Source organism: Pochonia chlamydosporia, chromosome 1 (assembly GCF_001653235.2).
Source record: "Pochonia chlamydosporia 170 chromosome 1, whole genome shotgun sequence".
Lineage (NCBI taxonomy): Eukaryota > Fungi > Ascomycota > Sordariomycetes > Hypocreales > Clavicipitaceae > Pochonia > Pochonia chlamydosporia.
Window position 1 is genome coordinate 8,453,187 of NC_035790.1, and position 26,914 is coordinate 8,480,100.

At 50.9% G+C, this 26,914-nt stretch overlaps 7 protein-coding genes across 7 annotated transcripts; 5 read left to right on the forward strand and 2 right to left on the reverse strand.

Annotated features, from left to right (window-relative positions):
* Window positions 1-1,465: 1,465 nt before the first annotated feature.
* On the forward strand, window positions 1,466-4,292 carry VFPPC_02236 (subtilisin; the record flags this gene model as incomplete). Its single annotated transcript, XM_018281918.1, has 3 exons — window positions 1,466-1,594; window positions 1,683-2,045; window positions 2,133-4,292. The coding sequence occupies 3 exons, from the start codon at window positions 1,466-1,468 to the stop codon at window positions 4,290-4,292; spliced, it is 2,652 nt and encodes an 883-aa protein (XP_018139047.1).
* A 1,466-nt stretch (window positions 4,293-5,758) lies between these two features.
* Window positions 5,759-9,331, forward strand: VFPPC_02237 (HET-s/LopB domain-containing protein; the record flags this gene model as incomplete). Its single annotated transcript, XM_022428270.1, has 1 exon — window positions 5,759-9,331. One exon carries the CDS (start codon window positions 5,759-5,761, stop codon window positions 9,329-9,331), a length of 3,573 nt encoding a protein of 1,190 aa, XP_022284126.1.
* A 252-nt stretch (window positions 9,332-9,583) lies between these two features.
* Window positions 9,584-10,544, reverse strand: VFPPC_02238 (coiled-coil domain-containing protein 25; the record flags this gene model as incomplete). The annotated part of the gene is made up of 5 exons (XM_018281920.1): window positions 9,584-9,730; window positions 9,876-10,129; window positions 10,193-10,319; window positions 10,377-10,417; window positions 10,472-10,544. 5 exons carry the CDS (start codon window positions 10,542-10,544, stop codon window positions 9,584-9,586), a joined length of 642 nt encoding a protein of 213 aa, XP_018139049.1.
* Window positions 10,545-15,575: 5,031 nt separating this feature from the next.
* VFPPC_16721 (hypothetical protein) lies at window positions 15,576-15,890 on the forward strand (the record flags this gene model as incomplete). Its single annotated transcript, XM_018294474.1, has 1 exon — window positions 15,576-15,890. The coding sequence occupies one exon, from the start codon at window positions 15,576-15,578 to the stop codon at window positions 15,888-15,890; it is 315 nt and encodes a 104-aa protein (XP_018139051.1).
* A 2,286-nt stretch (window positions 15,891-18,176) lies between these two features.
* On the forward strand, window positions 18,177-19,845 carry VFPPC_02240 (prolidase pepP; the record flags this gene model as incomplete). Its single annotated transcript, XM_018281922.1, has 5 exons — window positions 18,177-18,349; window positions 18,440-19,079; window positions 19,153-19,524; window positions 19,588-19,694; window positions 19,749-19,845. The coding sequence occupies 5 exons, from the start codon at window positions 18,177-18,179 to the stop codon at window positions 19,843-19,845; spliced, it is 1,389 nt and encodes a 462-aa protein (XP_018139052.1).
* Window positions 19,846-20,637: 792 nt separating this feature from the next.
* On the forward strand, window positions 20,638-22,458 carry VFPPC_02241 (LipA and NB-ARC domain-containing protein; the record flags this gene model as incomplete). The annotated part of the gene is made up of 1 exon (XM_018281923.1): window positions 20,638-22,458. The coding sequence occupies one exon, from the start codon at window positions 20,638-20,640 to the stop codon at window positions 22,456-22,458; it is 1,821 nt and encodes a 606-aa protein (XP_018139053.1).
* Window positions 22,459-23,954: 1,496 nt separating this feature from the next.
* On the reverse strand, window positions 23,955-26,382 carry VFPPC_02242 (protein phosphatase regulator; the record flags this gene model as incomplete). Its single annotated transcript, XM_018281924.1, has 2 exons — window positions 23,955-24,365; window positions 24,556-26,382. The coding sequence occupies 2 exons, from the start codon at window positions 26,380-26,382 to the stop codon at window positions 23,955-23,957; spliced, it is 2,238 nt and encodes a 745-aa protein (XP_018139054.1).
* Window positions 26,383-26,914: the final 532 nt, after the last annotated feature.

Sequence of the window (26,914 nt, forward strand, 5' to 3'; positions counted from 1 at the left end):
CTCTCCCACCTATTGCCAAAGGCGCAGTGCGATGCTGGAGCAGCAAAAAGGCTTGGCTGATTTTAATGTTGCAATAACACCTCTCTTGGCCTCATCATCGGCCCTCCGTCTTTCCGCCACCGAACAAATCTCACTGCCGCCCGTGGCTCTTCTCATTTCACCTTGCCTCCGCTCTGCACTGTGAGGTTTGCGGCGTCCACTCTCTATACACCATTGTTATTTCCTTGTGATACAGAAGGTGGAATTTATTCGCCTGGTATTGATCCCTGGAGCTATTACAAAGCTAGGTGATAGGAAAAGACTGAGAGCGTCGTTGGGCGGACCCGGATAATTCGAACAAGTTCTCAGAAATGCGTCTGTCAACAACCATGAGACCAAACAAGGTTCAATTGGATTATACTTGCTCTAGCAAGGCTGCCAACCAGGCGCGGCCGCGTTTGTCTGCATGTGCAGGAACACGCATCGGGTACTCTTTGTTGGATCCCGTTTCCTGTGCTGTTTGGTCGGTCCTGTCTGGTCTGGTCCGGTCTGTTCGAGCATGGCGATAGTCAGCTATTACCTTGTTGCCAGCCACGCCAAGACATCTTTAGTAACTCTAGCTCGTACATACTTGTGTCATGCGTTGGGACGCCCGCAATATCACACCGCATCAGCAACTCTTCGAGAGCATGGACGAATTAGTTTATTCAACCGTACGGACTTCTGAGCCCTCCATTGGGTCAATTGGCCGTGCCGCTTGCCAAATGTGGTAGGTGATAGCCCTCAATTGCAAGCCAAACAGTCCCCACCTACTGTCGGCCCTGGTCTCTTTGTTCTCTGCTCCGGACCTCGCTGAAATTGATCCTGCTTCGTCAAGGCGACTGGTCAATGGGGGACAACTTGAATTGAGTCGGGAGAATTCCTCCCGACTCTCGAAATTCAGTTCAACCTTGCGGGACTGTCTTCTTAGTTGCGCTATTCAGACCGTATCGACGTCAATGGAGGCCTTTCGTCCACATGTAAGCTCCAGCCTGAAGAGTATGTTCAGGAGTGACAAAGAACAGCCATCTGCACAACAGGTGGTAACGGAGAACGTCAAATCAGCCCCTGCACCCCGGCATCCGGGCTCTTTCTACAATGCAACCCAAGTTAGCGAACTGTGCTGCATACTTCGGCTTTGGCGTTGGCGTCGTTCATTTGCATGACCACAGCTCCCAAAGTCCCTGCCGAGACCATGCACAGATGAGCAGGGGGGTTTCTCCTTCGCCAAGACCCGCCCCGGCGCTCAGGTTGCAGATTGTTGGAGAAGCCCGGTTGGGGAAGAACATGTCGAAGCTGGGAGAGGCGTGGGACACGGCCACCAACGATTATATAGAAGGTCATGGGGACCCCCGAGTTTCCAAGTCGTCTGGAACAGTTTGGTGAACTTCCTGTCCCTGGTTTTGGTGGTTCAGATCTTTTCCGCCTGGTTTGTGTGTAAGCCGCAATGGTGCGCACTTCACTCTTTGTGTCGCTCGTGGCGGCGGCCGCCTCTGCTCTCGCGGCAGACGGTCATAAGCAGGTTGTCAAGACGTTCGTTCCTGGTGCTTATATTTTTGAACTTGAGGATGGCCATGTGAGTTGATTTTCCTGAATAAGATACTCTTCACACTCGCAACGGTAATAGATGGTGCCTTTGTATCCACTAATACTGATAAATCTAGGATCCTGCTGCTTTTGAACAATCTGTGGGCAAAGATGGTACTACCCGAATGAAGCTCGATTACGACTTATTCAAAGGTGTTTCGGTTCAATTGCATGACATTGACAAAGCCGAGGAAAAAGCAGCGAAACTCGCCGCAACACCAGCGGTCAAGGCTGTGTTTCCGGTCCAACTCTATAATATGCCCAACCCTCGGGTCGAGTGGATTGCTAAGAACACCCCCAAAGCACCGAGCCGTCTCCTCTCCTCAAGGGCCGATGATAAAACCGATGTCTACCCTCCTCACGTCATGACCCAGGTTGACAAGCTCCGTGCGAAGGGCATCACCGGCAAGGGTGTCAAAATTGCCGTTGTTGACACAGGTGTAAGTGTCATATGCCCCTCCTCACCCATACCTCGATCGGCCACAACGGGCTGCCATTAGAACGTCCAGTTGACCAAATTGGTGCAGATTGATTATAAGCATCCTGCTCTAGGTGGCTGCTTCGGCAAGGGTTGCCTGGTCGCTTTCGGAACAGATCTTGTCGGTGATGCCTACACGGGATTCAATACTCCGCAACCCGATGCTGACCCCATGGACTGCGGCGGCCACGGTTCTCACGTTGCTGGTATTGTTGCTGCTCAACCCAATACATATGGTTTCACTGGCGCCGCTCCTGGTGCCACCTTGGGTGCTTATCGAGTATTCGGCTGTTCTGGCCAGGCTGGAAACGATGTCCTGATTGCTGCATTTAACCAAGCATATCAGGACGGCGCCAACATCATCACGGCCTCCATTGGTGGGCCGAGCGGATGGTCCGAGGAGCCTTGGGCTGAGGCAGTCTCACGTATCGTCGACAAAGGCGTACCTTGCACTGTATCCGCCGGAAATGAAGGAGCAGAGGGTATTTTCTATGCTAGCACTGCAGCCAACGGCCGTCGTGTCACAGCCATCGCCTCTTATGACAATGTTCAAACACCAACTCTTTTGTATCACGCCAAGTACCAGATCGACACCGGTGCTGATACCCAGTTTGGCTTTGTTCCTTCTGAACCTGCCAACTGGGATGGTGTTACCCTTCCTGCTTGGTCCAACAACTTTGACCTTACCGTCCCCAACGATGGCTGTGATCCCTTCCCCGCAAACACTCCTGATCTTAGCAAGTACATTGTTCTGATCCGTCGTGGTACTTGCCCATTTGCCCAAAAGGTCAACAATGCCGTGGCTAAGGGCGCCAAGAATGTCATTGTATACAACAACGTTGCCGGTGCCTTCCCAATGGATCTTACCGGCGTTCCTGCAGGTGCCATCAACGCCGCCTCCATGATTGACGACAAAACCGGCGCCGTATTCATCAATGCTCTCAAGGCAGGCAAGAAGGTGACTCTCAAGATGATTAGCGCGCAAAAGACTACTTCGGACGTTGTCACTGTCAACAACACACTTACTGGTGGCGCTCTGAGTTCCTTCACCAGCTGGGGTCCAACTTGGGAAATGGATACGAAGCCCCAATTTGGCGCCGTCGGTGGTAACGTTCTTTCCACCTACCCGCGCGCCTTGGGTAGCTATGCCGTCCTCTCCGGTACCTCCATGTCCTGCCCTCAGACTGCGGGTATATTGGCTCTCATCCACGAAGTCCGTGGTACTTATGACCCTGAGCTCATCCAAAACCTGCTATCAGCCAATGCCAACCCACAACTGTTCAACGATGGCACCAAATTTTACGATTTCTTAGCTCCTGTTCCCCAACAAGGTGGAGGTCTTGTCCAGGCATATGATGCCGCCTATGCCACTACCATTCTTTCTCCTTCAAGCTTGTCCTTCAACGACACTGACCACTTTGTCAAGTCTCTCAACTTCAAGCTCAAGAATACAGACAAGAAGAGAATTACGTACAAGATCACTCATGTTCCTGCCATCTCTATGTACGCCTTGGGCGCCAACTCGATTTATGTTGACCCGTTCCCCAACGAAGCTATCAAGGCTAGCGCTACCCTCAAACTTAGTGACACTAGTTTTTCTCTTAACGGCGGACAATCTCAGACCATCAAAGTCTCAGCTACCCCTCCTCAGGGCTTGGATGCTGCCCGACTTGCTCTGTGGTCCGGTTACATTGTTATCAATGGTACTGACGGTACCTCTCTGTCTCTGCCTTACCAAGGTCTCACCGGCTCTCTCCATAAGTCGACTGTTCTCGCTGCCAAAGACACATGGATCTCCAAGTCGACGGACAAACAATCGCAGCCTGTACCTCCCAACTCGACCTTTTTGATTCCTGCGCCTGGAAACACTGGTGCCAACGACACCCTTCCCCAACTTACGGTCAGCTTGGCGCTTGGATCCAGAAAGCTCCGCGCAGACATCGTACCCATGACTACTTGCCCTCCCAAGAACCTTACAACCGAGTTCTGGGGTACCAAGACCATTGGTCAGCCGTACGGTTTCCCCGCTCTCTGGGGCACTCGCGGCCTGAATAACTTCCCTTGGGATGGCCGTCTCGATTCTGGCAACTATGCTCCTCCCGGCAAGTACAAGTTTGTTGTGCGTGCCCTGAGAATCTTTGGAGACGAGAAGAAGAAGGAGGATTGGGATGTTAGCACGTCGCCAGCCCTCTACATTAAGTACAAGTAGACGAAGTGTGTAGGGGTTAGGGCAACAAGGCACGGACAATTGGGGAAGGAATTGACGATCCCCATTTATTTTCTATATTTGCACAAAATACCGTACATTATACATGGTAATGCAGAACATAAGTTCAAGTAGTTCAAAGAAATGTAAACAATTGTTCAGTACAGTACTGTAGTCGATGCGTAAGCCTTGTTTCGAAGTGACGTCGTTGGTACAGAAGACATCCCACCATGCTCGTCTGACCGGGCTGCTTGTTGAGGAATGTTGCCGCTCAATCCAGTTCCTGCAGTGTTGCTAAAAACTCTCCGATAGGGCAGTGGTTACCAGTATTGAGACAGCTCTTATGATCTGTCTTGTCCAAGATTGCCTGTGTTGGTTTATACCACAATGCAAGTGATGGCTGAGACATGTTAATATAGTCATTGTGGTGTAACAGTGCTGCTCGAGCCAACGGCCCAGCAATCACCTAGGTACTACTTGGATGATTTCATCCACGATTCCAGCTAAAACAAACCCGCGAGGAAACAAAGTCAGTGAGGAGTATCACGATGTCATGGGCTGTGAGTCCGTGACCCATCACGTGCGGCTGGATGTGAACAGAGGCCAACTGGTGGACTGCACTGCATGCCAGGCAGAGGCAGAAAGAGCCAGGGACCTTCTTGACCTTCCTTGGCCTTCTTGACCTTCTCCTCAGCTCACACTCATGTCAGACTTTTGTTGATTGGATCTGCGGGATGCCGTCCTCAATGATGATGCAGCCAATGAGATGGTCAGGGTCCAGCGCTCACTTTCAGGCAGCAGCATTTTGACAGACTGGAACAGGTCCGCTCCTTCTCCACAATGGGACCCAAGCTGGTTGGACGGTTCGGTGATGTGCCCCACATATGCCCGCATTGCACCAGACTGACCGTTGTCGTTGACCCATTCCAACCAGAACCGTTTTATCTCATCAAGCAATCTGGTCTGGTCTGGCCTGGTCTGGTCTGATCTGATCCATCCAACTCGACCAGGCTCGTCGCTTTCGTCGTCTCCATTACAGGCAGCCAAATAACAACACTAGGCGGATGGATTCTGCACTTCGCCAAAAGGTTGAGTGAGTCCTGCCGCTGCGACGACAAACTCGAGTTGTTCAGTTCTTGCATCCATCCTCATCGTCTGCGGCACTTACTTCACTTGCTCTGATTCTTGTCTCCATATTTTGGCGCAAACCTCCAACCTTGGTCTTTCGAGCTTGGACGTTAAATTCTGCAACTACAGCCGGAACCGCGTTTCTTGGCCGCTACCATACGCATACGCACACTACTGGCATCACCGAAGGAAGGTGTCGATTCTCGATCCTTGGTTTCGAGCGATGAGCTCTTGGACTGAGGGACGGTGCTAATCGCAAGCCTCGACTCTTGGTTCGGTTTGTCGTGTATCGTTTCCACCCTTGTATTCTGTAATTATCTACTTATTACCCTGACAACATCATGGATTCCTTTATTCCCATGGGCGGTTTTCAACTGCCTTTTCAAAGGCGACTCAGCCGTCTTTATAATGACACCAAAAAATCAAGCGACTTTGTTAAGGAGCCCGTACAAAATGAAGAGGACCCAGAGATGAAGGCACTTCATCGCAAGCTTCGCATCCAAAAGGATCGCCTTGTCAGCTGGGGTCTGGAATGGTCCGACCCAAACCAGTCTGCTGAAATCGACGAATCTCTCTCCAAGGCTGGCCTGAGCGAGGTTGTCGGGAGCATCATGTCCACCATCAAGGATATCCTAGCCGAGGCAGAACCACTGTGGCAGAGCTCAAAGCATGTTGTCACAGCTAGCAGAGCATCGCCGGACAGGAAAGCACCCTTGGTTCAATGGGATAAGGGTCGGTTCGAGGATCTTATTCGCGATCTGACTGCGTCAATTGATACTCTGTATGATTTGTCGCGGACGAGAGCATCTGGTTACTTCCCAAGACGGATGTCAAAGGCTACCTACAAGTCGCCAGTTACGGATGAATTCAGGCCATTCGAGTCCAGTCGTATGCGGACACCGCAGCAAATTGATCCCGCAACGCTCACTCACCTCCGACCCAAGCAGCAAGGTGACGCGACAATTCCTCCAAGGGAAGTTGTATTCATGAGCAAGACGGCGTATTCCGAGATGACGCTGGGCACCACAACCAAAGAACCGTGGGCTCCCTTACTGCTTGAGTACGCTACATTTGACTCGATTTATTCCGTGACGGGAATTATGCCACCAATGTCGCGATTCGAGAAACTGTCATCTGGCCTACAGCAAGACCCGCAACGCGCTCCAGGAACCTGGACGGGTCTTCCGCGTCTCTTGGGATACTTTGAAGATATGGAAAACTCCCGTATTGGCCTAGTTTACAGATTCCCACCTTCTTTCAATGCCGTCTCCTTTGAACGGCTCACCCAGAATCCCCTCTACAACCTCCCAACCTTGAATGACCTTTTGTCTCGCCAAGATGAACCACCCCTGGAAGCAAAATTCAGACTGGCGTACAACCTTACCAATACTGTTTTCGACATGCACGCCAGAGGGGTGACGCATGGCAACTTGGCTGCGAAAAATATATCCTTCTGCGACGCTAGCACGAAGGACTCGGGGGCTGAGGGCGCAATTGTTGATGTGCGACGTCCTCTTGTGTCTTCATTTGACCTCTTCCCTGAGGATGAGGCTTCATCCCAAGTATCGCCTTGGAGACATCCCTTGGACCCTCGCAGCTCACGACGCTCTCCAATCAACCAGTCTACTGATGAACGCATTCTCGAACTGTACTCGCTTGCGATGGTCTTGTTATCTATTGGGCTGTGGACCAAGCTTGAGGCTCTGCTGCCTGACTCCACGTCCAGCATTGTGCCTGGGTCCGCCCTTGATCGATTGGCAGTAAAGTGCGGGACGCTTTACATGAAGGCTGTTCAAGCTTGTTGGCACGCAGTGGATGACGAGTTGAACGGACAGTCCGGTGGGGAGACCCTCCTGTCTACAGTACAGATGCAAGCCACCCGATTCTTGGAGACCTGCTGTATATTAGATGGCGTGAGCGGGCTCGAAGAGCGTCTGGATCAGGAACTACGCGATGGAACTGTAACGCAGCAACAAGTAGAAACGACCAAGGATGCAAAATCTCCTTCCGGATATCCCGCCGATAAGAAAGCTCCTTTGCCGCCTACTGATTCTAACCCCAGGCAATTGGAAAGGATGGAGCCTGTAGAGGCGGATTTCGATGGTAAGGAAGCTTCTGTTGCTGGATTGATCTCATTTTTCATTGACACATCTACAGAAGTGCAAGGAAAGCAGAAGATGAGGTTGTATCCCCATGTGCCACTTCCGCCTGATGTCGTGGACAAGTGGAACACCATCTTGATGCCCCAAATCAACCAAGCTCTGAGGCACTTTTATCGAAAGCACCCCGAGTCTGTGGAAATCTCACTCGAATCAGTGGGACCAAGCCCTCATGCCACTCAGCCTACCGTTCTAGTTGTGTGTACGTCTGTTGGAAAGGTTCGCGCCATTTTGAAGAAACGAATTGGCGAACTCTTTGACGGCACCACTGGATTCGCTCTCAAGGTGTGTCGTGGCCACGTTTTACGGTCTCGACGCTTCTCGAAGTCGGTGTTTCGATCCATGGCGCGATCAGCCGCCGCCGACAGCGATGGTGAAGACGAGATAGAGGCAGTTAATCCAGAGTATCAGGAATGCCCAGGGAATGGAGCAAGCATTGGGGCGTGGATCGGTGACCGACATTTGCCGCCTGTTAGTTTCGGCGGCCTTGTTTTGGTTGACGAGAAACCGTATGGCATGACTGTTCATCACATGCTTGACGACCCAGATCGGGATGCAGCTCAATTGGAGACCTTACGAAGCAGTGCAGCCCCTGGCCACGACTGGTATGCCGAGTTTATGGAGAGCAGTGGGGATGATGAAGAAGACTATGCGTACGAATTGTCAGATACGGAATCAGAGCCATACTCGGAAACAGACATTACCAGCGACTATGGCGACGAGGATGAAGAGGAAGACGAGTTCGAGCCAGGCGATATTCCAGGAATCGAGCCGGGATGTGGTGACGGCTATGTCGTTACGCAGCCGGCGCTAGATGACGTCGAGGAAGGGTTTTATCCTTGCGCAGAGACGGAGGATGAAGATCACCTTGACACCTTCAGCTTGGGTGAGGTCTATGCATCAAGTGGCATCCGCCGTAAACAAGCACATGGCCTAACTCACGAAGTGGATTGGGCCCTGTTCGAGTTTGCCGATGGCCGACTGCCGGGCGACAATACCATCCCTCGCTGTGATGCTGCAGGGGAAAACGGTAAATCTCAGTCTGATGTAGGCGACGATTTGGCCAAGCTGCGGCCAACTACAGTGGCCCCGTCATCGTCGCTACCAGGGATGGAGGTGCAGTGTGTGGCTCGAACGAGTGGGCTTCAGACTGGTCAGATTCTACCCGCTCTGACCAGTGTCAAGATATATGGCCGATGCTCGCCCAGTCACACATATCAAGTGGCAAGCACGCCGACAGCCGGCGAGAGGCAGCCGAAATCAAGACTACCCATGGGCATTCCTGGCGACAGCGGAGCCTGGGTAATCGACCGTCGCCATGGCCAACTGTGCGGGCACGTCTTGGCGTGGAGTCAACGCAAACGCGTTGCTTATATTTGTCCCATGGATGTCCTCTTACTGGACGTGGCACAGACCCTCGAAGCTTCGGAAGTTCGTCTTCCCGGTGGTGAACCTGTGGTGACACTGGGCGATCCGAGCGAGTATCAAGAAGCGAACCAATTCCGAGTTGGTGAGGATGATGAAGACCTTGGCGACTTGGTGGATGAGGAGGAGGAGGCTCCAGCATTGGCTGCGGTACCTAATGCCACAAGGCATGACAATACAGGGAGCTCGCCCACATCACTCAGGAGCTCTAGTAACCAGGAGTCATCGAGTCCGTTGCGGTTGGAGACGTCCAGCGAACTAAGGGGTCTAGCTAGTCGGCTGGAAGACCTCAACATTGGAAGGACACAGAGGATAGGTGTCAGTGGGTGATGATGCTGGGGGGCTTTTCTTTGTCGTTTGCTTTTGATCTCCTATTGGGACATATGTATCCGGCAAGTTGGATATGGGAGTGCAAAGTGGGAAATTGCAAAATTTGAATACCCTTTTAGAGCTTTTATTTTAGGTTTGGGTTGTGTCTAGGGTCGAGCACAGTAGCGAATGGACACTCTTTGTAACTGTTTGGCAATTGGCTTTGTTTTACTTGTATTGACGCGGTTGAGCGTTGATGTGTGTGTGTGTGTGTTACATGAAGTCATCTTCCCAGTCGGCGGTCCTCTCCTGATTACTTGAGCTGGCCATGTTCTCATCGGTAAACATGTCGTCGTAGGCATGGTCCTTTTGCCACTTCTTCTCCTTCCACTCCTGTGCCTGTCGAGCCTCCTCTTTTCTCTGTGCAGGTCAAGGGCGTCAGTATGTGTCATTATTTGTAGGATTTGGCCGAATGCACTGGCCACGACTAGGCAGAAACATAGCCACAGGCACCGGCCAAAAAAAAAAGACGGCCAACTAGAAGGGTCAGGGACCAGGCACTCACTCTAATCTGTTGGGCGGCCTGCTCCTTTTGCCGCAGCTCCTTTAACCGATCCTCCTTCTCCTGCTTGAAGTCGGGCTTCTTTTCAACCTTTGTCTTGTTGAGGCGGTTGACGATGGGGTTCTCGCGGGCAGGGACGAGCACGCGTTTTACTTTACGGGGGTCCTTGAAGGAGACTTGGCCGACGTCCATGGAGCCGTCTTTCTTGAGGTTGGACCAGGGCGTGTATATGATTGTGATGTTGTCCTTTTTGTTGCCTGGCCGGGTGTAGTTAGCATTTGGACTCAAGAGGTTTTTACAAAGTATGGAGAGTGACGCACCCTCGATGGAATTGGCCTTTGTGAGTTGCGCTAGGTCCATTACTAGGTCTTCGGGGAGGTTGTCCCACGTTTGGCCTTGTTGCATGCGGAGATAGATGTGTGCGCTGGAGAGCTTGTCGACGTGGAACTGTGAGGTGTGAGTTGGTGATTGTGTGTGGTAGGTTTGTAAGGAAAGGTGTCGTACCCAGACGTCCTCCTCCCAGCCGTATTTGATGAGATCCTCATCTATAAAAGTTAGTTGGTTTCTTGGTACGTGGGATTTAGAGTTGGGGTGCGCACTTTCGAATTTGTCTTTGCCGACGTAGATGAAGCCTGAGGGCTCTACGACACTAGACGTGAAGTAGTAGACCATTTTGGTCGTGCTCTTTATGTGGTGAGGTGGGTGTGGTGTGTCTCACGATGGGCTTGGGTGCGGATTTGGATCAGATCGTGAGGAGATTTATGTGGTTGGATTTGAAGGAGGTGGAGGGGTACTTTGTGGTCTATCTTGCGAGTCGGCAGCTCGGTGGAGTGTGGAGTGGGAGATGGGTAGAGAGTGTTAGGGAATCATGTACCCTTTTTGGCTAGTCATGATTGGCTGCAGCTTTCATAGTAGAAGTGAGGATGAAAGAAGGGCACACATGTTCAACTCATCTCATTCACACTTGGCCAAGATACATGTGCGGATAGTGCCATTGAGTCGCCGAACACGTTCACCGGTTAGCCAGGGGATATTTCCGATCGGAATTGTCGGCGGTGTCAAGAGAGTGAGTGGCTTCATCGTTGGTACGTGGCATGGTGACGGTGATTCATTGATGAGTCTAATGACTGAGTGCAGATGCGAGATGTGAGGCTGCGACAGCGGTAGGGAGAAAAGAGACAGCACATCACAGCAGTCAATAAGTTACGGTCTGCTGAGGTCCCGCATGGTGATGAGAAAAGAGTGATTCCGAATATCGTGACTGACTTGTCAAAATATCGAGTTGAAACACGGCTGGTGATGTTGACGACGCGGATTCCCGGGTTTCTGCGTCTCCAAAATACATGCACACATTCGCACATGCCGACTTGACTCTTGTCTGTACTTGAGTAAGGTATCGGCCACAGCCGCATCCCAGCATGTTTCTCGAGCCGTTCTTACTCTTGCCCTTTTCAGACATTTCAGACATTGGACTCACAAAGGGAGGCGTGGTTTCAGTTGTCTTCACATGGGAGGGGGCGCGGTGCCGGCTCCGAAAATTGTCGGCCGGGCGTGCAACGTCAATTTATCACGGTCCGGTCCGAGGCCGTTCGGACATTTTGTCGTTTTGACAATTGGGCATTTTTCGGAGAAGTTTGAAGGGTTTGGGGTGAAAATTGTGGCGACACGGGGTGAGAAAAGAGGCGTAGAGGTGAGTGAGAGCTGCGTTTGCGCGTGATGACAACCAACGTTCGGTCAGGCCATTTGTTTTGTCCAGTATTTGGAATGAGACAACAGACCATTTACCTATCTTTCCATCTATCTATGCATATCGATGGTCCGTGATGAACCTTTCCCCAGTGCACGGGCTATCACGATAACTACGAGCAGTTGGTTCTCTCTCATCAACTTTGAACATTTGTCATGTACGCGGTACGCGGTACGGAGTAGGTATTTTAAATTATATCATTGTGATATCTGTCGCTGTCTTCTTAGTAGCCGTTGTATTCGCTGCGCTTCGCCGCACTGCGGCCAGTTCTCTCGCTAAAATGTCACGGTGCTCTCTGTGCTCGCTCGTGTTTTTCCTTGCGGTTCTTCTCTCTTGTATAATTCCCCGTGTTTCTAACCCTTTCCCGTTCTTGCCGTCTTGCCGTCTTCCCCGTAATTAGAACGCCCGTTTATGCTTCGCTAAATACCACTCTCCCCTGTCTCGTGACTGTAGCCATCAGCGGAGGGCACCGGCTGCCGACGCAATTCTCATACTTTCTTTCTCCGCGGATGCTGCATACCACGTTCCATTAGCTGTGTATCCCTCACACGTATTCTCTTGTCTCATAGCAGAAAGGCACACGAGCGGCGTGCCGCCTGGGAGAAGTCAACCTACATGCTCTGGCTCGGGGTACCGTGTTGCCATTCGCGGTGATATCGCGGCTTAGCAACTGGGTGAGCAGAGTTGCCCCATTGCCAAGATCATAGACATCAACTCGCAAAGTAAACTGGCCCTCGACGGAAATAAGCAGGTCGGAAAAGGCAAAGACGTAGCAATTCGGGGACCCTGGCTTCGGAAACCCACTGACGCTCTTTGTTCCCACGAGAGCGGCAGAGTAGTCCTCCCCTTGGCAGTACAGCGAAACCTGCGCAAAGTACGACCCGGAGGAGGCGGCCCTGGACGCACAAAGCTCAACTATCGGCGGGGGATATAATGGCGCGCCGACTTGGACCTGCGAGGGAGGCTGAACGGAGAATTTGCAGCTAGCCATGTTGTTGTTGTGGTCGTGATAGGAGCTCTGAAAAGACTCTTTGTTGTGATATTGCGCTCTATTAAGCGATGAGGCGGTTCTTAATCTTCCAGGCATGACTCTGACTTTGCTGGTCGTTTATGTCGGGTATTATATAGTTTTTGTGACAGAGGGTATGTCACAGTGAATAGTCGCGAGACAAAGCTCCGAATTCACAGGGCTGCGAAAAGTTCGATGTGGTGATTAACAAGAAGAGCTCTCGCTGAACAAGAGCAAGACCCTCGCGGTGAACAACAATGCCGTCTTTGTGTTTCCCCAGTTGAACAGCTTGCAGGCCGGTGGGCAAGGCAAGTATGGACGAATGGTCCAGTTTGAGTCTGAGCTGCTAGAAGCGAAATAATTATGTCAAGATTAATAAACAAACGCTCAGTTCAAATGTTTTCCCTCGTTATCTGTATCTGATCATGGCAACGTTTGCCAAACGAGCAAGACAAGACAAGGCACGAGTTGGGTATAGAAACAGACGATGACAAAACCGTGAATAATACGTGACGACAGCCTTACGCTCCTTGCAATTCCGAAAATAGGCGGCCAAAGAAAGCAGGCAAGCAAGCAAAAGCACTTTGACGTTTTTTTCGGTCCTTTGCATGTGTGACGGATGCGCAACCCAACCCAAGGGGCCCAAGGCACGTATTATAAACTTTTCGTTACACAACCCAAGTCAAGCAACACGGCCAGGCACACGGATCTGAACTGGCAAAATGTGAGAAGGGACCCCGTTCCTCTGCTCGCCCCAAAAAAATGTTTTGGCTGAGCCTGAACCTGAGCCTAGCGCTGTCTAGGGAATTTTTTTAGACAAACTTCAGGAAGCACGTTCGTTGACTTGGATTTTTTTTTTTGTTTGTTAGCGCGTTCGTGTTGGCCCGGAACCTTGAAGAAAAAAAGGTGGCTCAAGACATGTGTTTTTTGTGTGCTTGAAACAAGGGGAGTAAAATTGTTGGACGTGTATGCCCTCGTGATATTTTTATTTTATTTCTCGTTTCCTTCTTTTCGTCATCTACTTCTCCTTTTTACTTGTTTATTTTGTCGTTCCACTACCCCTTGGATGGGTTGTTTATATGTACATGATTTCTATCACTTCGATCTATCCAATGCCATGGCCGAGGTGAGGATCGGGGAGGACGTCGATTTCGCTGAGCAGGGGTTTTGATGCATTGGATTCGGTGTGGGGAGTGAAGAAAGATGCAACGCCACTACAGCTACCCTTGTTGGCGGAAGCCTCAATTGATGCTGGGCCACGAGCTCTAGACTTTGGTCTTGAATGTATTTCTGAATAACGTGTTTGCCATCTGGTCCAATGGAAGTGCGTCCCGGCGATCATAGATGAAGAGAGTCAGTCACATCAGTCCCAATGCTCAGGTACGCAAGGGTTGGTTCCAGTCCGGCGGGTTCATGTCCAAGCACAAAGTACACTGGGTACAAGGCATGGCATAGCATAGCATAGCAAGGAAAGCACAGCTTTGTATTTTGAATGTGATGACATGTTCAGTAATCACACGCCCCCTTCCCTCTCCCCCTGTCCCTTGAAAAGGCAATCAACACTCTGGGATCTGAGTTGCACTGAGACCACCATCGACCTGTCATCTTGCCCGGACCTATCCCGAAGAAACTTGCATCAAAGGGGCCATGTCTTACCTCGCAGGGATGGGAGAGTGGAGGCTGAACAATGGATTGCCGTGCCTGAGCAGACATGACATGACATGACATGACATTCCTGGCGAGAAACGTCCAAACTCGCTCTTTTCTCATCTACGGTAATATATGGACCTATCATTCTTGGTGAGTCGAGGGAGGGAAATACATGCAGTCGGCAGTGGCCCTTGTCCACCTATTTTGTTCTATACTTTTTATTTTCCCCCCCGAAGTACGGCACGGTATACTGGCCCGAGAGAAAACTGGACTGCGTAAAGAGAAAACGTCGCTTGATGACCCTCATACGGTGCTGCTTGCGAATACATGCTCGACTTTTTTTTTTTTTTTTTTTTTTCGTCTTCACTTGTTTTTGTTTGCTTCTGTTGGCTGTGGCGCTGTGAGCTTGCTGCGAAATGTTGAGGAGTTGGGCACGACACTTTCCGGGAGGCAAACCAACCACGATAGTTGCAGAGGTCTTTGGCCCATGACAGGACGAACCAGGATCCGTAGTGCATATCCTCGCACAGCTCAGCTCCATGTATTCTGTAATGCTGACCCAATTGCTATCAATACAGTATTACTTACGTGTCATGTCTTCATCCAACCTCGCCACATTAGACAAGGTATACTACAATAAGTAGGCGGTCGAACCCGACAGTCATGAACAATGATGGCTGGTTATTTGACATCGTTGTCCGTGTGCTTCTTGGCTTCGTCCAGCTCCAATCCGCTGGTGCCCCAGCACGTTGGTTCCGTGGCGTACACTAATAAACTGGCGGTTTGGCTGTCCAGGGGTCTGTCTAACCTGACTTTTACCAAAGCGTAGTCCGCCCAGGGGTTTTGGGGCCAAGACTAGAGAAACCGAATGCCGTAGAATCCCATTGCAGCTGGAGGCGACAGGGGCTGACCGTCCGATTGGTTTCGCTGGATTTACCTTACTGGGGATATGAGACACCAGGATTGGAGTTGTGGTGTGGTGTGGTGTGGCTGTACCTCTTTTTGACAGAGTGTTTGCTCGACAATTTGCTTTTGACGGAGGCGATGAGCATCGTCATTGATTAGGTCATTTTGGACTTCCAATTACGCAAACAAGAGCTTTCAAGGGGGTGGGAAGGAAAAGAAGAAGAAGAATAAGAAGAAGAGGAGCCGTCGAAGGGTCTCAACTTGCGCACTTCTACCATGTGACTACAGAGTACTCAGTACAGTGCCACAGTAAACAAATCGTGCGTATTACATGCATTTCCATCCCCCAAGCGTCGAATAGATCTACCCATTGATACATTCTTGCCCTGAGATGGACAGAGAAATGCAAGGAGATATGGCTGTCTGTCGGCTCACAAGGAGAAAGTTCCGACTTCTGCGTCAATCACACAGCCTGCGTGACGACAGTCCCAGCTCCCTGGGTCTGGATTTTGCGTCCAATTCCTTCCAATCAGGCCACCACCGCATGCCATCTCGATCAATGTCTTGCCCACATCTACAAGGTTGCAAGGCTACACTCTTGTTCGGGGGTAGCGTTCTCCATGTCTCGCCGTGGCCGGTCTCGCCTAGTCGAGAAGACTTGTGTATTGAAGTCATTGGGCTTTGCTTGGAAGGAGTATGCAGCTGAACTGAACTGAGCTGGTGTGCTAAATTTGGCATTGACTTGCCTCGACTGATGCATCTTTGTAATATTCCCATTGCCGTCAGTTGTAAATAGATTCATGTTGCAATGGCGGTGAGCAGTGATTGTCTTGTAGGAAATACTTGGAACAATTCCGGTAATGTGGAATACCCATCAAGGCGAGACATTTGTGACATGCCAGTCCCTGGTGGACAGATCGAGATGCTCATGTGAGTCGACGGCTAATTTGGTGCTTTCTGGAAGGTTTGGCACTGTTTCCGGTAATTCCACCCTCAATGTCCAGGTCTTTGTGGGCAAATACATGGGCTCGAATATCCAGGATGCGGTTTGAATTGTGGTGTTGCTAAACGAAATCACGTCAATTATACGGGTAATTCAGTTTTGTCGACGACAGTTCATCTCATGCAGTACACCCCCATATGCAAAGCAAGAGCTTGCTTTTGTAGGGCTGCAATCGGCAGACACTCGGAGTCATGTCGACACCAGATCAAGCGGGTGCAGAACTCCATACTTGACAGCTTGCCCCTGCATCATCTTACACATGGTGACGAATGGTTTCGTGCCGTAGAACACTGACGGGGCTCAAGGTTTGCTTTTTCAGCCTCCTGTTGGCGCAAGTTCACACGTCAGCAGTCATGCCAAAGTAAAGCAAGAAAATTGCTGACTCTGGCTGAAGATCGTCACAAACATAATCGTGGCAAGTAGAGATGCGACTTGTTTTCTTCGGACGATCATCCACAGTTGTGAATGTACGGCAAGACAATTGCCACAGATGAATGTTTCTGTCTGAGAATGCAGCATTACATGTTGATAGATGATATCCGAGATGGTGATCAAAGGGAAAAAACGTGTAGCATCTGATAAATTGATTGTTGAGATAGGTCTAGGGTAGGTTAACTGGCCTTTTGGACTCGGAGTTTTTGAATGCATTCCTTCAAACAGTCAGCTATCTTCTCAATATCAACCCAATCAATGTTGAACTGTATGTCATACACCATGATTTCTGCTGGACACGACTTAGTTTGGTCAAGGCCGTTGACAACCGCTGCGGGGAGTGGAGAGCTTCAGTCAGGGTCCATCAATCCAACATATGCCTGACTTCTTTTCGAGATTCGGCGTCTGTTTTGGTAGAATCGACAAATGAGATGGTGCATGCTCTGCTTGCGTGACTAACGGAAATGCTGCGGTGTGGAAGGTGCTGAGTGAATACCGGGTATTGTACCCTGATCGTGCATCGCGGAGTGGCATGTCAAGTTCATCCGTCTGGGAGGAGAAACTGCAATGAAGTGAGGTCAGTTAGTTCAGGTATCCTTGGGTTGAAGTGTTCCCCCAATCATTAAGTTAATTGATACTTGCTGTGAATGGCAGAAATCGGAGTCATCTTGAAGAAAATAATTCGTCACCAAAGACCCCGTCTGTGCCCTTGCCCCTGGCTGGGTTAAAAATGTCCGTCGGTGGATCTCGTGGATCTCGTGGATCGACTCCGTCCGTATCTCATCTGGCATTCGGCCAACCGACGAGAACATGGAATTCTCGGGACAAACCACGTCATGCGCTGAGGTCGGCATACTTTGTGAGTGAAGCAATACTCACGGCCAACTAAACCTGAACAGACCGGCCGGCCAGCCAGCCAAACCCTCGTCGTGATTGCTGACCATTCATCCATCCGTCATGCTGCGATTGAGTGCGTCCCCTCGATCTCGAAGGGCTTCATGTTTGCTGCCGCTGCTGCCAAGGGCCAATTCATCAATTCCCCGACAAATAAACAAACGAAATGGACATACCTCGAGCCGCTTCAATAGCTGCAACTGCAGCAATGCAAAGCGACCTTCTTCTTCACGTCAATGGTTCACGATAATGAGGAAGAGCCCCACCACTTTCTCTTCCACTTCGACGTCGGCTTCCACTTTGACTTCCAACTCCATCCGTGTCCATGGCTCCTTCTCCATTTGCGTTGATGCCGCTGCTACCCCTCCATGTCCCCCTCCTTCTGCTCCTTCTGGTCCTCCTCCTCCCTCTTCCCCTCCACTAACAGCTTTGCGTCAGCCTGCAGCATCCCCAGCCATAATACGCCATTCCCGTCGCCGTTTTCTTCACACTTCCTCCCATTCTTTTTTGGCTGCTGCTTCTTTTCCTTCAACAAAGTTCGAGATACCCTGGGGACCTGGCGCTCTCCTCGGAACTGGCACTTCACATCCCACCCAACGGCTGACCCCTCCATCGTCATCGTCTTTACTACATCGCCAAGCTCGTCGCTTTGCAAACACAACCATGGCTGTCAAGGACTTCGAAACCGTCCTCAAGGCCAAATACCCCGGCAAGGCGCATGCCAAGCGCGTTGTCGACCTCATCCGCAAGACGAAGCCCGATGCAAATGGCGTCATCTACCTCGAGGGTCGCATGACCAAGCTGCTGGAGGACAATGATTCTCCCGAGCACTTCAGGTTCGTCACTGGCTACCTCGCTTCTCTTGGACCTTACAATGCACTTGACTCGAATTTCTCGAACATATTGCTCTAATATAACCAATCTAGACAACGCCGATACTTCTACTACCTCACCGGCTGCAACCTCGCCGACTGCACCTTTGCCTACGACATACAGGCTTCCAAGTCAATCCTCTTCATCCCTCCAATCGACCCTGATGATGTCATCTGGTCTGGTCTCCCTCTCAGTATTGACACTGCACTGAGCCGTTACGATGTCGACGAGGTCAAATTCACCACCGACGTCAACGCGACCCTCTCCCAGCTTGCCAAGCAGAGTCCCGATTCGACCGTCTTTGCCATTGCCAACCAAGTCTCCGATAATGTCACCTTCCTCGACTTTGGAAACAAGGATTTCGAGACTGTCAAGAATGCCATTGAAGTCTCCCGCGTTGTCAAGGACGAATTTGAAGTCGCCATGATCCACAAGGCCAACCACATCTCCAGCCTGGCACACAAGGCCGTCATTGAGCGTTCCAAGACGGCCGCTACCGAGCAGGAACTATATGCTACCTTTTTGGAGCGATGCGTCTCGCACGCTGCTCCTGAGATGGCTTACCACCCCATCATGGCTGCTGGAAAGGCCGCTGCCACACTTCACTATGTCGACAACAATGCTCCCCTTAGCGGCAAGCAAAATTTGCTGATTGATGCTGGTTGCGAGTGGAACAATTATGCCTCAGATATTGTAAGGCTCGCGGCCAACTGAGTTGGCACACACGTCTTTCTGGCTCCAATGGACTAACATAAGTTACTTTTAGACAAGAACCTTTCCTCTGACTGGCAAATTCACCAAGGAATCCAGAGACATCTACGATATTGTCCTGAGAATGCAGAAGGAATGTACAGAACTCATCAAGGGGGGCATGCTCTGGGACGACCTGCACCTCCATGCTCACAAGGTTGCCATTGATGGACTTCTTTCCCTCGGCATTCTCAAGGGAGACGCCAAAGAGATTCTCGACGCCCGCACAAGCGCTGCCTTCTTCCCCCACGGTCTCGGACATCACCTGGGCATGGACACCCATGACACTGGCGGCAACCCGAACCCCAACGACAAAGACAAGATGTTCCGCTACCTGAGACTGCGTGGTCATGTCCCCGCTGGTGCCGTCGTCACTGTCGAGCCTGGCGTAAGTAACTACGACTTCCGCCCGGCGTTTCGGTTGGCGTCTCTTTGCTAACATGACGGACAGATTTACTTTTGCGACTTCATCATCAAGCCATATCTTGAAGACTCTGTGCACAGCAAGTACATTGACGCAGCCGTACTTGAGAAGTACTGGGACGTCGGTGGTGTTCGGTAAGTTTGCTGTTATTTCAACAATCTGAGAGGCGGTTTCACTAACCAAAATAGAATCGAGGACAACATTTATGTCACGGAAAACGGCTATGAAAACTTGACCACGGCTATTAAAGAAGTGAGCGATGTTGAGGCCGTGTCGGCCAAATAAAATGTGCTATAATTGGGTAAAACTAGGTCGCAGATAGTCATAATCGACGACACCATTCGACTGCGAGAATATTTTCTATTTTCCAAGCAGTTTATGCTTCTTCTCATCCGGACCAGCCCGTGTGGTGAGTAAGCGTAGGGTGCATTGAGAAAGCGTGCTTTGTACTGTCGTGACCTGAACTTTGTGCTTTTAGGCACGAGTGAACCTGCAACGGCCAACAACCGTTTTCCGAAGTCAATGGCGTGCTTCAAAAATACATGTACGCAATGTATGCTGCATTTTGAATGGTGCGAGTGACGTGGAATTAAAGGAATTGAAAGAGATGGCCTGAGACTGGTTACGCGAGGTGGCGAACTTCCCAACACTGGGGACGAGACAAGCTGAGACTCTTCACAACCATGGACACCTATCCGTGCACCTTGAAGCAAAAGGAGGCATCAAAAGCGCATTCATTGATGAAAAAGCGATGATGCGCCCATCGCCCATTCTCCTTTGACATGGCCATGCACTCAAAACTGGAACAAACAAAAAAAAAAAAGAGAGAGTCTTGTCTCGAAGCCTGGCCTGTAGCGAAATGAGCCAAGAAGCCCCCTCCTGTCCCCTTTCTTCCAGTCCCTCACTTCACTTGATCCTCATTCCAAAGCGTCAAACGAAACAAACATCAAACAAGTGCATTTATTCCCCTGCATTTATCAGTCGATTCGAGCCAGCGAAATGTTTTCATCTTTTTTGGTAGTCTAGGATTTGTTCTCTTCTTTTTTTTTCGTGTTACCCGCCACGTCAACGTCAACGATGGAGGATGTTCGAGGATGGAACGCTGGTCGCCGTCCGCAAACAAGTCGCGCTGACACCCTTCACATCCAATCTACGGCTTGGCCATCATCACAATCGCAATCGCCTCGCTCGCCACTCCGTCCCAGTAGATCTGTGACAAATTTACGATCACCTACGATAGACCATCCACCTGTGCCGCCTCTACCTGTCGAAACCTACACCCAGGACCTGGATCTGCTTCCACCACCGCCTCCTTATGAGGTCCGAAGGGTCCGCAGCTCATCTGCCCTCTCAGTCGCGTCGCCATCCGTCACCACAAGCACAGAGCAAGAAGCCTCATCGTCGAAATGGAAGACTTTTTGCGAAGAAGCTCAATTCAAGGCTAGTGGACTCATTGGAAAAGCTGTCGAGTCAAATAAACACTATAGTGTTATCCGTCACTCATCTTGGTTGGTCTGGTACCAGGGGCCGCAGACGTCAGTGACACTCACCATCCTGTCGGACCGACCCCTGCCACCCAACAGGACGGTATGGCTGCAGAAAAAGGGTCACTCTGGAAACATGGGCATGGCGCTCAAGGCAATGGTCAATTCTGGGGATGGTCTAGTCGACGTGACGCCGGTGCAGGAAGCGCAGGTCCAGCAGATTCCTGCAACTAAAGAACGCAACATACAGCGGGATATTGACAACTTCATAGCAAAAGCATCAAAGGGGAAGAAGCACATCCCTAGGGAGACACATATGATTCGTATTCCTGCCTCAGCAACCGATGGGTATTATCGACTGGTCGTGCGTGGTGGAAAAGACGACAAGAACAAGAGCATTCTGTGTGAATGCACTGTTTTCCGGATAGCAAGTTCATCTGCGGATCCAGCCGTTGTCCGCGGCGCCAGTCTCAAGACTTTGCCTTTGGAAATGGGTATCAGCATTGGCACAACTATTGCGCGACAGGTTGCCAAGAAGTACACTGGCGTTGCCGGGGCGGTGGTGACAAACAGGGCTGGCAAGATTGTCGCTAAGCAATCCGTCAAGAAGGCCACCACGGTGGCTCTCAAGGGTTATCACGGTGTCGGAGGGCCAGGACTCCAAGACGCCGTGCAGGAAAGTTGGAGGCGTCAGAGGGCAGCTGGCCCAGTTCTAGTCGGTGAATATACCACGGAAGAGGTGGTCACCGTTATCGGGGCCGACGACGGACCTGTTTCCCCTTTCCCCAAACAATTCAAAGGCAGGATAGTGCGAGGCGCGGGACGGTCTGCCACGGAACTTGGTTTTCCAACAGCCAGCTTGGCCGATGTCCCGGGTGACGTCAAAGTAAATCTGCCAGGAGTATTTGCGGCATGGGTAATGATTCTCCCAGGCAAGAAGAATGTGCCTGACGGTCTATCGCCAGATTGGCATCCAGCCATTGTGACTATCGCACCTCGTCGTGGCGCTGCTCCTACTGTTGCCATGGAAAACGAAGTGTCTGTCCACATCCTCAACGACTTTGGCAACGTTTACTTCTTCGAAAGCAGACTCAGCGTTCTTCTAATGGGATGGCTGCATGCTCCCATGGCGTTGACTTCTTCCGCCACCGACGTCCTCTATCAGCATGAAATGGATATCAACACCACGATGGCGAGCTTAGACCGAGAGAACTGGCAGCCCGAGGGGACGATTGAGCGCATGAGGACATTGAAGAGCGGGAGAAGCTTTTCAGAGCGTTTAGACAGCGCGACGAGTAAGGTGATTCAACGTGTGGACACGATCCCTTTGCACCTGGTGGGCATGAGAAGCGAGTCGGAGACCCTGCGAGATCAGAGCTATGGAATTGGTGGCCTATGGATCAAGAGAGATTGACTTGCACCCAGTTAGTCAGTACCAAAGAAGCGTGAAAAGACCAGGCTCGTGTTATAGAGTTCCACCTCAGCCTCCATCCGTATTGTAAGAAAGCAAAAGTTTAAAAAAAACACTCCAAAAAAACGATACCTGCCGCGTCACGCCCCGCACAACAATCATCAAATTTCTGGCCAAAGCATCTCCATACTTTGTGTAAAACACTCCCTTGACCTCAAAACTACCCTAATACGAATACGTTCACATGATGACCTTGTTACCTTACCCAGTTTGCCGGTCTCGCAAGGCGCCACCCATACTTCAGTATCCACATCCACTCACTTGCTTCGGTAGTCGGGCAGCGAAACGCATGGCACTTCAATGTTCCCACCCACCCCAGCATCAATACTTTCTATAGTCTAAATTACCTGCATCATGCACAGTATCAAACACTCCTGCGATTGCGAAGCTGCTCGGCTAACGTGCGAGCCATCTGGGGTAAGCTACATGTAGGTAAGCTCCCAGTTTGCTGACCGACAACAAAGCGTGGCGTCGTCACCGCTCTTTCAATCAAAAAGCTAGCTCCCACTGTTTCACTTTCGATCTCGTCACGCACCCCCTCCTCCCCCCCGTGACGAGACGGCGATGCGGGGATCGGACTTGGTTTGACATCCTTGCATGCAAGATGATCAATACTTTTGCTTTTTCTTACTGCATCGGGAAATTTTGATAATGGTCCAAGTGTTCCCAAGTGTTGGTTGTTGGTATGGTGTCACCGCGTCAAGCACTCCTCCTCCTCTGTCACACTCATCAGACTCTGCCTCAGATGACAGTCAACAAGTCAATACCATCACCATCACAGCATTCTTAGAATCTCAACCTTGAAAAAAAACGTTCAGACTTCTGCCATCAGCTTCTCTTTGCTTTTTAACGCCCTAATTCGCGTCCTATCAAATCATTCCAATTAATCTGCTATATGTCGTGCGCCTCGTAAAAGAACATGTCGCTTCATCTCCGATGCCTTGCTATCCCAAAGTTTGATCCAGTATGCACAATGCGCTGGCCCATCCCAATCCCGCCAAAACAAGAATCCCCAAAGTGAAAATGAAAGCAGTCATTACAAACTTGGCGCCCTATGCCCAGGTCAGGTCGTAAACGCATGGTGGCCGTGACAATGAAGCAGACACACGTTAAAAACCAAAAAAAGAAAGCAAAACAAAGCCCAATTTCGTCCGAGCTCCTGAGCTAAAAAGCTCCTCATGCCAATGCTCTGTATCCAGGGACATCGCAATGTTCCAAAACAACCAAAATGACCTGCTCCCAAAACGCCAAACTAGCCAATCCGAATCAAATTCGAAAATAAAATTCTCAAAATCCCAGACGAGAAACACTGCACTTGCGGCAACCAACCGCCCGCTGGCCGTAGTTTGCATGTATGCAACATACATGCAAAACAAAGAAACAAGAATAGGTACAACCACCAACGTCTTTACGACATCGGAGCACACCCCGTCACTCTTTTAGCCCTGGATGGCTGTTGCAGTGTGCGCCTCAGATGTCCAGGGAAAACGGTCGGAAATTCCATCGCTTGCAGGGGTTCCTGAGCCAGATGCCAAGGTCGGTGGGGTGGACCGTCCCAGGTTAGGAGGAATAGCAGCTGAAATTGAGTGGTCAGGCATCAACTTCGAATTCCCTGTTGAGTTGGGTGAGGTCGACGGCTGCATGAACGATGGAAAGTATGGATTCGTGTGTCCCAAGTCGAGGTTATGGTGAGCAGCCGCGCCGGCATGACGACGCGGAGCTGGACTCTCAACAGGCGCCAAAGACATGTAACTGCCTGAGCCATAGACCTGCGATCTTGCTCCCTCCGGTGTCCCAATCTTAAATGTCCCATCTCTCATGGGAGGGCTTGCTTTCGGTGTAGAGCCAAACTATAGTAACCATCGCAAAATTAGTAAACATGACATTCCTTCAATGAAATCCGCTTTTGTGAGCGCACGTTGGAGAGGGGTTGGGGAGGCCAAGCCAGGAGGCAAATTTGCGCAGACGAGATGGCGGCTAGGCTGTTGTAGGAGATTTTGAACTTCCCGGAAGGCTGAAGTGGAGGTCGGGGGCACATACGAAGCAATACTTGTTGACGAGTTCCTCATATGAGGCGCTGGGTAGACTCGCGGTAGGGGAGTCCAGCCCTCTTGGTGAGCTTCCGTCAACGGGTGGCGACACGAAGGATTCAGATCCTCGAACATTTCTCTTCATATAGAGCGTGTCGTTCTCCTTCTCTTTGAGCTTGGACTGGCTCGAGGTTGCGTCCTTAGCCGCCTTGACAGCAGCATTGAGCGAAGCGCCAAAGTCGTATCGGTTAGAAAAGGCAACTCCACTGGGCGACACCATGTCCTTGGCAACATTGTCGCTTGCTAGACTGGACGACGACTTTGACTTGAACCGGAGACCTCCCGCAGAGTCCGACTCACCAAGATATTCGTGAATAGGCTGGTCGAACTTGAAGACTCCATTGCTATTTCCAAAGGCATCCAGCGAGGCAGGCATGGACATAGGACGAAGTGTACTCCCACCATTTTGTCTGCGGTTACTTCGAGGCAAGCCATTCAGAGGTCTGGAGGAAGCTCCCTGGAAGTTATTCTTACCATTCTGCGGTAGATGCTTCTTCCTGAAATCGACTTGAAAATTGGTTGAATTATTGTTGTCCCAGTATTCTTGGCCATTTACCATGAAACGGACACAGAAGAAAAGTGTCTTGGATTCCAGGTCAGCCAAGTCTGAAAGCTTGATGGTAAAAGTGAAGCGATCATGGCCTTCCGGGGTTTCGCGGGGGCGAATCTCATGACTGTATTCTGCGCTGACCTCCGATACAGTCTTCCAATAGTCCAAAGTGAAGCGACAGACGACTGATTTGTGAAACGCCAAGTTGGCGACTGCGACTGATCCTAGAAGGGACTTGTGATCATTTGAAAGCCACACCTTCTCCAACCTCACGGGCATCGTCTTGCGCACAAGCGAGTCGTGGGGAAAGTTGGGGGTAGCAAGCTCCCATTCAAAAGGAGGGGATTTATTACCGCGACCATCTTTGGGGAAGGGGTACTCCGCATCGCTATCGTAATTATCAGCTGGTGATGAACCGGCACTCACAGCAAGTGGTCGATCAACTTGTAGGAAGTGACGGACGTGTTCTAGATGAGAATCAAAGTGAACAGCCTTGGAAAACACTGGAGTACCCGGCATGCTAGAGGGGCGTCTGTGACCACGCAAGGCAGGCCGGACCAATTCACCAGACTTTTTCCGTACCATCTGTGGCTTGTATCTCAGATCTTCATCTGTTTCCTCCTCAGATGCAGTCAAAGAGCTACCCGATTTCTTCAGTATTGACGCATTGGGTTCGGTTGCTGCGCGCACATGTCCATTTTTCCGACCGCCTCTGGGCATCTCACTCAGCGCACTGGTACTGAAGCTCACGCGCAGACTCGGAGGAGTGGTCTCCTTGGGTTGTGTTTGCTGAGGGGGAGGCGTTGCGGCCTTTGATATTTGGCTGACTGCTTCTCTCAGGTCCCTGAGGACAACTGTACGGCGACTCTTGATCTCTGGAGGCTCATCCTCGTCACTTCCCGATGTAAGGGACTCTGGAGGCGAGATCATGGCGCCTTTGGGGATAAGCTCGCGGCCGTCGACTGCAGGTGGTGGCGATTGGCGAACGCTGCCTCCCAAACTCAACATCCCAGGTTTTGCCTCCTCTGAGCCATAGGAGCCAGTAGATGTCCTCGGCACGGAATTAATTGTAGTGACCGATGGTGTTCGTCGATGCTTGTTCAGATACGACGCAGAACGAGGGAGAGAGGGTCTCGGGCCAGACTGAAAGGATGAGCGACGACTCACATCAGGTGAGTTTGACGCTGAGGAGGCAGGAGATCGATGTGAAGGCGGAGTGTAAGGCATTCCCAACTCGGGTACGCCTGGCACAGTTGATGATGAATATGGTTGGGAAAAGGGTATCGTCGCGAACTGGGCAGGCTACGTGACGGGGGTAATATGAACGGGTAGCAGTCTGAAGTATATAAATCTAATACATGCGGGAAGAGGATACAATATGGGATAAGAGGGCGACCAAGGGGTATCGGCAAACACCAGAGGTTTATAATGCTGCTGCAGGAAACATGAGATTAGCTCAGAAACATGGTTTTGACGTGACAAATGCTGAATGACGAGTGGCGACAGGGCCAAAAGTGTAAATCACAGGCTGCAGGCTGCGCAGCTAGAGCAAAACAACACAAGCATGGGACCCAGGACACTGGACACTGGACACTGGACACTGGACGGTGAAAGGAACAAAGAACTCACCAAGTATGTTTAGGATAAAAATGGGTTCCTAGGTCGAGGTCGTGTGCAACAACAGAATGCTCTGGCAATATTCCAGCAACAGAGCAGAGACTGAGGACGCAAGTACTGCTTGGCAGGAACAAGCACACAA